At 40.6% G+C, this 10,512-nt stretch overlaps 1 protein-coding gene across 3 annotated transcripts; it reads left to right on the top strand.

Moving 5' to 3' along the window:
• Positions 1 to 1,077: 1,077 nt before the first annotated feature.
• On the top strand, positions 1,078 to 9,701 carry insig1 (insulin induced gene 1). Of its 3 annotated transcripts, XM_071485021.1 has the most exons (8): positions 1,078 to 1,252; positions 1,536 to 1,683; positions 1,809 to 1,915; positions 2,061 to 2,411; positions 4,081 to 4,205; positions 4,471 to 4,637; positions 5,437 to 5,536; positions 7,585 to 9,701. In XM_071485021.1, exons 3-8 carry the CDS (start codon positions 1,858 to 1,860, stop codon positions 7,612 to 7,614), a joined length of 831 nt encoding a protein of 276 aa, XP_071341122.1. In that variant the 5' UTR covers positions 1,078 to 1,252; positions 1,536 to 1,683; positions 1,809 to 1,857; the 3' UTR covers positions 7,615 to 9,701. The 3 variants fall into 3 exon arrangements, with proteins under 3 accessions (XP_071341122.1, XP_071341121.1, XP_071341123.1); XM_071485020.1 differs by lacking the exon at positions 1,078 to 1,252 and having other exon boundaries at positions 1,548 to 1,683; positions 1,814 to 1,915; XM_071485022.1 differs by lacking the exons at positions 1,078 to 1,252; positions 1,536 to 1,683; positions 1,809 to 1,915; positions 2,061 to 2,411 and adding an exon at positions 3,115 to 3,233.
• The last annotated feature ends 811 nt before the right edge of the window (positions 9,702 to 10,512 follow it).

Raw genomic sequence — 10,512 nt, 5'->3', positions numbered from 1 at the left:
GCTGTTGAGATATTTCGTTCTGGACCATACTGGTGGACCAATAGACCGACCAACCAATCAACATTGCCATCCCTAGAGCCATGACGCCTGCATGGCTAAAAAGTCTCTGATGTGTCTGCAATGTTTCCATGTCTGTTTTCATAAATATAGTTATTGGGTGTTTTACCAATATTCCCAGTAATTGGAGCATCATTTTCCTCCACATGGCTCATCAAACCAGCCATAAAAAGAAGAGATAAATTTAGCAGTTGGGTTAAGGCTTTGAAGCTGAATACTGGGTGACAACCAGAAATCTCCAGTCTCCACAGCGCATAGTTCTGCATTTTAGCACCACATAATTGCAAAAACAAAAAATGAATACAATACCCTGAGACATCAGCAGCACAGTTAATTACACCAAAAAAAGGATTTTAATTAAACTTAATTGAAAAGAAATGCTATCTGATTGATACGCTCTCTGGTTTTGTTTACCAAATTTGCTGTAGGTCATGGAGCATCGCTCAATTTTGCAAGCCAATTTGCATGAAAAAAGATGATTCACCCATGGTATTACTCTCTACAAAGTGCCAGCAGCTGAAATTAAGTAAATACGATTTAGTTTGGGACTTTTTGACAGTTAAGTTGAAATGATAGAAATGTTTGTTAATCGCTGTGGAGAAATGAAATGAAATCATTTTTAGAAAAAAATTTGCATAGCAGTGAGTCTTCACCTGAATGTGTCAGCTGTGTAGGTGTTTTCACTTCCAAAGGGGATCCATGTTCCCTGTCCATGTCCTCAGCAAAACATGCACCTATAGGTACATGCTTTTTGCTGAACGTATAGTATGGGTGGACGTTTGTTATCACACTGCCCTATAGACACCTGGCTGAGTCACACAGGTTCTTGCAAAACATGTTTCCATGTTGCTGTCGATCCTTGAAAAACTATACCACCCGGGCAATGACCCTTTTTCCCATCCACATTATCACTGGCTGACGTGCAGGGGCCCTACATGCCTTCCCTGCACACTCCTCCTTTTTGCGAGCCACACCTCCTCTATCCTGACCTAAAGTTCAACAACTTTGCACCAACGTCAGAAAAAAAGTTGTGCCACTAACCTCATTTCCCCAGTGCTGCATATATATATAAAGGTCCCTGTTTAACCAGGGTTAGTTTGTGAGTGTAGCCTTTGGGAACAGATTGAGTGGAAGAGCTGTGAAAGATTAAGTGTTTATCCAAGAAGGACCAAGCTCAAGTTCTGATTTTAGCCTGGTAAATACATCTCTCTTCTTAGAAAACAATTTATATTCTTATGATGAACACATATTGCTGTGGATTTCAGTTTTGAATTCATACTGACCTTTTGAGCTATTTTTTTGCAACTACATCCCTGTGTTTGTTCTTATAATATCCCATTTTTTTATCTTGTTAAATGCTGTTTCCCTGCATTTTTTTAAAATTTATTGATCATATCTCTTCAATGGCTCTTTTGAATAGGAGTTACATATGTTTTGCTTCCATTTAAAGTAGTTCCCTGTTTCCACTTTCACTTCAGCTCTCCTGCCTCCTGGTTTGTGCGTCTGTCCCGGACGAGGGGGCGGTGGGGTGGCGTCACGTCATATCAGCCGCCGCGCTCTGATTGGCTGCCGATTCTCACCCGACACAGCTGTGATTGTTTTCTGCAGAGGAAGCTCTTGTCCCCGGTATGAGCTCTGTGCTGTGGAATGGAGCAGCACAGTGTGTGTGTGTTTTTTTTTTTTTCTATGAGTGTGTGCGTCTGCTAACGATGATGTGAACAAACAACGTGATTGCAGTCCTTGTTGTAAAGAGCAGGAAAACAAGGAGGAGGACCCGGCTTAATCATTTGTGAGGCGCGAATGAACAGGAGAGGAGGTTTCTGTTTGGACCAGACACTGAAGACGTCTGCAGATCAAGGTATGGAGAGATGATCACAGCTTGTAGCCTAACTTAGTTTTAGCAGAATCCGGAAACACCTTGCTATTTATCTCTTGTTCTGCAACAATGTACCTTAATATCGCGAGCTAAATGTATCTATTTGTGGCGTTTCCTTCATCCTCAGCCCAAAAGTGCCAAATGCCCAGACTGGAGGACCACTGCTGGAGCTGCTCCTGTGCATCAAGGGTAGAAACTAAACACTCGTCATCTGGAGCCAACTGGTTGGCATCCAAAGCTGAAGAAATGATGTCCATCATCACCTCGGTGCTCAGCAATGCTTACGGCTCCCTGCACGACGTCCGGACGGCCAACCTGATCCGCCGGGGTCTTGTCCTCTTCACGGTGGGGGTGTTCCTCGCCCTGGTGCTCAACTTGCTGCAGATACAAAGACATGTCACCCTGTTTCCCGAGGAGGTGATGACAACTTTGTTTTCCTCCGCTTGGTGGATCCCACCTTGCTGTGGCACAGGAGCCGGTGAGTAGACAACAACGGTGGTTGGAAAAAAAATAAAAAAAATAAAGTTAATCAATATGTTATGGATGGTTTTGCAAAGCAGTTTGACCGAGGTTATCTGTAGTTTGTTGCTAAGTTTGGGACAAAGGAATGTGGGGAGGGGAGGGGTTACAGTGCAGTAGCTTTTTCCATGTAAAGAGAAAATTATAATGAAAAATAAAGCCATTAAAATCCAATTTACCAATCATTTATGGTCACTTAAAGTATGATAATCCCCTCTGTGTGGTTTATTTGCACCACACTCCACAAGAAGTAGTAGAATAGTGCCGTTTTAAACTATAAAAAGCAATAAAAACAATACTTTTCTATGATCGCCACCATAATCAGGTTCTGTGTGATCAGGGGGTCATGAATCATCATTCGGCTTTGTTTTTCTCGGCTATTATATAAGCCTTCCTCTCTTGTGCTGCACTAGACTTGATGGTTTTGTCTGGCAGTCAAATATGAAAAAAACTGACTTTGCACAGATGGTAGCGATTCTTGAGCTCTGATTGGTCGCAACAGCCGGACACGAGGTGAGCTGCGCTCTCATTGGCCAGTGTCATAACGGGTGAGCTGAGTGGGCGGTACTTTCAAGGCCAGGAACCAGGAAGTAGGGAGGAAAAAAAATTAAAAAAAAAAAAAACAAGAGCGTTTATGCTTAGCTCCTCCTACCATGTGCTGCAGAGCAGAAAACAAATGGAAGTGGTGGAGCAGCTTCATGTTCTTACTGTCTGTTGTTTTATTAACGCCTCTCAGTGCCATGTAGGGACTTGTTTGAGGTATTCATTACTGAGTTTACAGGTAACTTTTCATGTTTTTGATCCTCTGCTCCAAATTATGGCTGCTTTTTGATTCAAGTTTTAACTCTTTAGATTATATGTCAGAAAATACACCAAAATGTCCTCCAGTAGTTTCCTGGAGCTGGTGTTTTGTCTGACCAACAGTTAAAAATAGAAAAATACTCAATCTACAATCATATGAAATCAAGAAAATAAGCAAGTGTTCACCTTTTCACAGCTGGGACCAGCAAATGTTATATAATGATCCTGTTAGGACTACAACTAATTTTTGTTATTGAATAATCACATAAAAAAGGACAGTTATTTTAGCATATAAATATTTGGTCTGGGGTATTCCAAGTTTATGCCATCAAGTTTGGTTGTTTTATTAGACCAAGAGTCCAAAACCCAAATATATTCATTTTACCAACACATAAGACAAAGAAAAGCATCCAATTCTCTTTGCTGGAAAAGTTTAAATAAGTTTCAGATTATTTCTCTGTCAATCAACTAATCGATTCATTGACTAATTGTCTCAGCTCTCAGTATTTTTATAGTGTCGTCCTATAGTTATTTCTCTTTGTAATTTCTTAAAAATCTTTATTGCCAAAATGTAGAAGAAAATGTATGGAAAGAGCTTGACATTACACAAAATCAAGAATTACACCAAAAGTCAAAGAAAAACAAGTTTAAAAGTAAAAAATGAAAGAACAAATGTAGAGTAGGTTTATAAATGATTCACTAATTATGGAAACGCATCTTCAGCAAATAATCCCACACAGCAGCTCTATGACAGTATTTTCCCTCTGGCGTTTCACAGAATTTCTGCTTATCTTGTGTAATTTGGGTCTGTTTGTTCCTTTTTGCAGCTGTCGTCGGCCTGCTGTATCCCTGCCTCGACAGCCATCTGGGTGAGCCGCACAAGTTCAAGAGGGAGTGGGCCAGCGTCATGAGATGCATCGCAGTGTTCGTCGGTATCAACCATGCCAGTGTTGTATCCTTTCACAAAGAGCTCATGTTGTAGACTCATAAATTACTGTTGTCCTTCATTAGTTTTTCACAGTCAAAGTTTGAGGAAAATTAGTCCTTCCTTTGCTGGTTAGGACAGGATCTAAAGCAGCAGGATGTCCTGCTTTACCCCTTACCCCTAAGAAGCGATGGAACTTGGTGCTAGCAGGTCATCCAAATATTTGAGTAAGAACTAATCCCATGCTAGCGTCACACTGTTTGACTTTGTCCTTAACTGCCCCGTAACACAGAAACTAGACTTCGACAACAATGTGCAGCTCTCCCTAACGCTGGCAGCCTTGTCTCTGGGCCTGTGGTGGACCTTCGACCGGTCCAGGAGCGGCTTTGGCCTGGGCATCACCACTGCCTTCCTAGCTACCGTGATCACACAGCTGCTGGTCTACAATGGAGTCTACCAGTAAGTCAGCAATTCAAGTGGAACAAAAGTTGTTAGTCAAAAGTTTTTACTTTTGAGGAAACAAAACTGATGCTGTGAGCAGTGATTAATCACAAGTGCTTTGTCATCACTAATTTCTGGTTTTATGTTACACCCACAAAAACAAAAAAAATATGCTGCTTGGTTTAAGTGTTCTTTATACAGCTATGAGAGTAAGTCCCACCCTGGTGTGAAGGAAGCACTGGATGTACTCCCACCTGCCTGATTCCAAAAAAAGATGTGACAGATAACACAGAAAGTATTGAGTTATATTTTTGGTATTCCCCTTATCTCTGGGAGCCCAATTAACGGCCCATCCTACCTGCTTCAGTGGCATATCATCAAAACCACACAGCTGAGGAAAGGGACTGTTGCCCACGATAGGAGGTTCAAAAGGCAGCTGCAGCTCCTGCTGACTTTACAAGGTAGAAACACAGGGGGAGGAGTGAGGGGAGATAATTATATTTTCCATCATGACAGGTCTTGTGCAGTTTTCCCACTCAGAGATCTGTCTGGCTTTGTGTTTAAGATGCATTTTCTGCTTGTCAGAATTGATGCGTCTTATTCTGAGATTTGCCTGAAGGGAAAGGGCAAGACATGATTTCCTTATTATAGGATAACTTGTTTAGCTTAGGAGGGAATTCTGTTTTTGATTGACCTCCCCGTCCCAGAGGTCAGAGGTTAGCCTTAGCTACAGAATAGCATCACTAAACCTGATCTGCATCATTAAAGATTATATTTAATAAGATGGTGTTGTGTTTTTTTTTTTTCTGTCTTTCAGGTACACATCTCCAGACTTCTTGTATGTACGCTCCTGGCTCCCATGCATATTCTTCTCAGGCGGTGTTACTGTGGGAAACATTGGACGCCAACTTGCCATGGTAAAGTTTGGAACCATTTTGTAACATATAATGTTGTAACATGTCAAACTCCAGCTCGGTCTCACGACATTTACTGTAAAACACTGGTCGAGTTTGCATCTAAACGTAAAGTTTAGTGAGAAAGTCACTTGTACAGAAATGACTACAAATTATCCAACAGAGCTTGTAGCATAATTAACATGTTCTGAAGACAAACAAAAGGGTTTGGGGTCTCAAGATTAATCATTTATCTCATTATTTGCTACTTAAAAATTGGAGGAAGACTCTTGTTGCGTTAATGTGCTCTTAATCTTAAAGAGCTGGAAAGTCACAAATACAGCCTTACAACCCTTAGCTTGAAGCTGTGCACACCCAAAATGTGGAGAATGTCACAGGTTGGTAGCTTTCGGGCGTGCTACTCCTTTAAGCGGCTACCAAACCAGTTTCAGTGATGCTGGTCTGCTGATGCTGTGTTGTTTTGCAGTCACACAAAACTCTTGATCTGGAGGCTTTTCTAATTTGCCAAGAATATAGCTGAGGGGTAAACACCTGTGACTCTGTGGTGTTTTTGTCATATTCACACAAAATCTCCCTCCACATTAATCAGTATCAGCCCTCAGGAACGTGCATGCCGACCCTATCTGCACTCTGTCTAAGCAGCTAAACAGAAAATGATGACTTCAAAAGACTCCCCTGCACCACACGTGCTTTATTTGCAATTATTTAGCTGAACCACAACAGCAGATAACATTGTCAAATGAGCTAAAGTTGCGCGAGTAGCACCGGACGCCCCCCTTTTACTTCATAATTATCCCATCAAGTCAGCTTTGATGTCTTCATTAAGCCTCTGCCCAGAAGCCTCACCTCATTCTGTCTGTAAAGTAAGAGTCCCGTCACTCCCTCAGTTTGACTCAGTGAAAGCGTGAAAGCAGATTAAGAGCTGTTGTTTTTCACAGTCGTGGCGAGACACAGAGCCAGTCAGGACTCGGCCGACCAGAGGGTCATTTGCTACTTGTTGTTTTTGTTTGTGATGAGGCCTGAAGAATGCTGGCACAAGTCTGCACTCGTGGTTTTGTTCTGTGTTTTTCTCCCTTTCGCTCCAGTGGGTCAGTTATGAGGATCAGGATCAGGAGGAGCATGAGACCCCCCCCCCCCAAAATGTTTTTTTTTTTTTGAGTGGCTTGTTCATCTTTTATTTTGGGCTTAAGCCAGTTACAGTGAAACAGTCGGTTTGGCAGCATTAACCTTAAGAATTAAGAATTAAAAAAAAAAAAAAACTGGACCTCCTGGACCTATTAGATCAGCTGAATGGCTCCACTTTATTTTTACCAAGTTAGTCAGATGTGTAGTTTTACAATCTATCGGCAAAATAGGTTAAAATATAGCTGAGTACACAAACTCTTGAGACCTGTATGTCTGAATATGTTTAAAATGTTTTGTGTTGGATAAAATGAGTCATGAGAAAAGTGTCGTGCAGGTTTTAGCAAACTGTACTTTGTTCCCTTCTTTGTACAAAATGTTCAGCTGACATTTGGGGAAAAAAAAAACAAATCATGAAAACAAGAAGGAACTGAGAGGAAATGTTCCCTTTTTTTTTTTTTTAACTTAATCCGGACCGTATTCATTCATTAAGCGGCAGCAAATATGTGTTTATTTGAAAGCCGCTGACTGCAAATAAAAATCAGGAAATTGTCCACAGTTAGGTTTCAGTTTTGATTTCAGCCACGTTTATTTTGGGTTTACAGGAAATGGAAACTAATGTGTTCATGTGTGATTACAGTCTTGAAAAATCAATCACCTGAAGCTGTTCAAAGTTTTCCTACATCAGTTTCCCAGTCATCAGAACATAAAAGATTGAGTGATTGAATTAGTGACATTTCTGTACACATAAAGCCGTCTTCATCTGCTGCCTGGACACGGTACAGAAGCTTGATCTGATTTCTACTCTATTCAGACGTAACAGTGGCGTTCTACCTATAGATATTCTTACTGGATTTCCTATTGCTGCATTTATCAATTGATTGATATGTTATTAACAACGGGGTTTCTCTTTCTCTGGCTTTCCTCAGGGTGGTGTTGAGAAACCCCACATGGACTGAACAGTGGAAAGGCAGAAAGCCCGGCGAAGGACACCCAATGCAAAAATTGACTAGTTATGTGAAGAACGAGACAAATAATAGGAGAGAAAAGACTCATTGTTTTGACTTCATCCGTTGTTCTCATAACAAAGTGCGGGTCAGAAAAGCCCCTCATCTAACGTGCCATGTCCTCTGCACCTGCTTGTGGCCAAACAGCCTCTCCCTCCCACCTCTGATGTACTCCAATAGCATTAAGGCTTCCTTGCCTTTTTTTTTTTTGTTTTGTTTTGTTTGTTTTTTGAAGTGAACTGTTGACTGGTTTCATTTTCACGCTGGAAGTGTGTATCTTCCTGCAGTTTATGGAGTGGAAGCGTGTGCGTGTGTGTGTGTGCTTCAGCGTGGATGTATCTTGGTCTTAGCAGAGAAGACATGCAGAGGGTGCTACAGTGTTTCAGTTTTTTTTGTTATTAGCCTGAATTTAATATGATCATAAAAGGGAAATATTGTGTGAGTGGGCAAAAAAAAAACACTGTCTTCACTCTCACATAGAAATGTATTAAGTGGCTACAGTGGCATCACTATAGCACAGGGGCGATGTATGTTCCCAATCAAACCAAATTAAGTATTTATTATTTTGTGGATTTTGAATGACCCCCAAAACCAAATGTACTCTATCTCTGATAATGAATGATGATTCCCATTTTGAAAGAAATAGTTTGATATTTGGATGGAATAGTTTGATGTGTTGGGGATCAGAGGACATCGATCCTCTCATCTAAGCAGAACTATTTCTTTAAAGTGACCATGAAGCACATTTTAGAGGATGGTAGATGGAATGAAGAGAGACATGATAAATGTATGGAAGTGCCAATTAGTTTCCTACCAGTCTGTACTGGATAATGTTCACCTGTATATGAGGACTTCAAGAGAAGATCTGCAACAACTGTTGAGATATTTGAAGCACACATGCAAAGAATTGAAGTTCCTCGATAGAAGAACAGTGTCCTATTTTATTTTTTTTAGAAAACTACTCTGAGACTTTCGGTATGTTGTTGTATCTGCTGCTGACAAGTTTTCACAGAGAAAGAGGATTGTATTGCAAGAGAAGTACGGCATCAAAGCATTAATATGGACTGAAATGCCAGCTATGAGCTTTTTTTTTTTTTTTTAACACCAATGTGGAGCGTGTTCTGACAGAATTTACCAGTAGTCTACTACACCTACTTTTGCCAGCATCTGTGGTTACTGTAAAAACAGTTTAAGGTACTTTCCAGTTCACTTTTACCTTTGTGACCACGTGATAAATGTCGTGACTCCCATCGAGACAAACGTATTACTGCATTTCCTCACTTCAAAGTAGTGCTGATAGTTTGGGAACATACACCAGTTAAAGGAGAGGGGAGGACATTATTACTTAAGATTTGCAATCTGTGATTGCCTGTGTATTATAGAATGTAGTGCTTTTGTCACTATAACAGTTTAGTTTTATCATTTGTACAAACATAATGACATTACTGCTTGTATGTATAATGGCTTGCCTATGTAATCAGACAGGTATATTACCATACTAGACCTACAGTATGTTAGTGTTTGGGGTCTAGAGGATTAAGTGCAATCAGAGTATATACATGAGCCGATTATTCTTTCTTATTTATTATTATTTCTGACAAAGGCTAAAAAAAACAGTATAACTTGTTGTAAGTATATGCAGTGTGGATACTTCAAAAAAAAGCAATAACATCTTTGTTTTTTGTGAACAAGAATTTTGTCAGAGATTACATGCCTTTTGGAGTCAATACCAATGACTCATCAAAGAGACAACATAAAAAAAAAAAAATATTGTGTCAAACTGTTGTAAAAAATCTCATTTAGTAGCATTATCGAAGGAAACCTGATTTATTTTTTTAAAGACTTTTAACGGCAGATCACTTCAGGTTCATCTGCTCATATTCAGGTGTACTAAACTGAAGAGGAAGCTTTATTTTTTTGAGGTGGTGAAGCACCTTTTGTTTCAATGTTTTAGAGTTCCTGTGTGTGTCTGATATTTCATCTGTGTATCATTTTTGCTACCTTGGATTTAAGTGAAAAATAAAAACACCTGATCAGGACATCTGTGTATGGTCATTACTCACGCTAATTGGATTGGGCTAAAGAATTTGAATGTATTATACAGGAGATTCATGTTTTAATTATGTGTATGTTACTGCCATATTGATGCTGTCCTCACAACCAGGAAGATTTTCAGGAACTCAGCACTCCCACTCATATAAACCTGAAACCAACATGTATAATTCAACTTGGTTTCAGCCATTCATTCCGCATTTGATTACTACACACTAGCCTAATTACACGTCTCAGCAGCTTCAGTAAAACAATAGTCCTCTGATTTTTTTTTTTTTTTTTTTTTTTTCCTCTGGTGTCAAATGCAGCAGCAGCTCAATTGGACCGGAGCTTTCTGGGGTGCTGATGATGGCATTTGTTGTGTCTGCTGTCACGGCCAAGTTGAATAGATGAGGACACTCTTTTGTCCAGAGTCTGTCAGTCTCCAGAGCCATTATGTCCTCAGCTGCATCTTCCTTCTCTCCCTCTCTCTCTCTCTCCCTCCTCTGTAAGACCTCTCCCCGCCCCCAAAAAGAACCCCTGAATCTACCCTGTGTACCCTCTGTGTGTCACTGCGATCAGGAGGAACTGCCCCCTCCCCACCCCCCTCCCTCCTCTGTCTACCCCCTCTCTGAACACGCCTTTCTGGAGGGCAGACTTCTATTTATACCTAGCGGGGGACTGACAGTTAACCTTTTGCACTGGGGGAAATTTCTGGGAGTGGGGCCAATATCTGTGGGCTATTCTGAATCAGACCCTCATTCTGGGAGGCTCTTTATGCTTCTATGTATCTGTTGTGTTTCATCCATCTATCCCATC

This window comes from Trachinotus anak, unplaced genomic scaffold, assembly GCF_046630095.1.
Source record: "Trachinotus anak isolate AG129_WGS33_773 ecotype Australia unplaced genomic scaffold, CSIRO_AGI_Tana_v1 ptg000009l, whole genome shotgun sequence".
Taxonomy (NCBI): domain Eukaryota; kingdom Metazoa; phylum Chordata; class Actinopteri; order Carangiformes; family Carangidae; genus Trachinotus; species Trachinotus anak.
This window is presented reverse-complemented; position numbering and strand designations above follow the sequence as displayed.

What these genes read in the sequence shown, in the direction of transcription:
- insig1 (XM_071485021.1), top strand. Translation starts at nt 1,858, where the DNA reads ATGAACAGGAGAGGAGGTTTCTGTTTGGACCAGACACTGAAGACGTCT. An exon ending in GTATCAACCATGCCAGTGTT is followed by an intron (nt 4,206 to 4,470) that starts GTATCCTTTCAC and finishes CCCGTAACACAG; the next exon opens with AAACTAGACTTCGACAACAA. An exon ending in TTGGACGCCAACTTGCCATG is followed by an intron (nt 5,537 to 7,584) that starts GTAAAGTTTGGA and finishes GGCTTTCCTCAG; the next exon opens with GGTGGTGTTGAGAAACCCCA.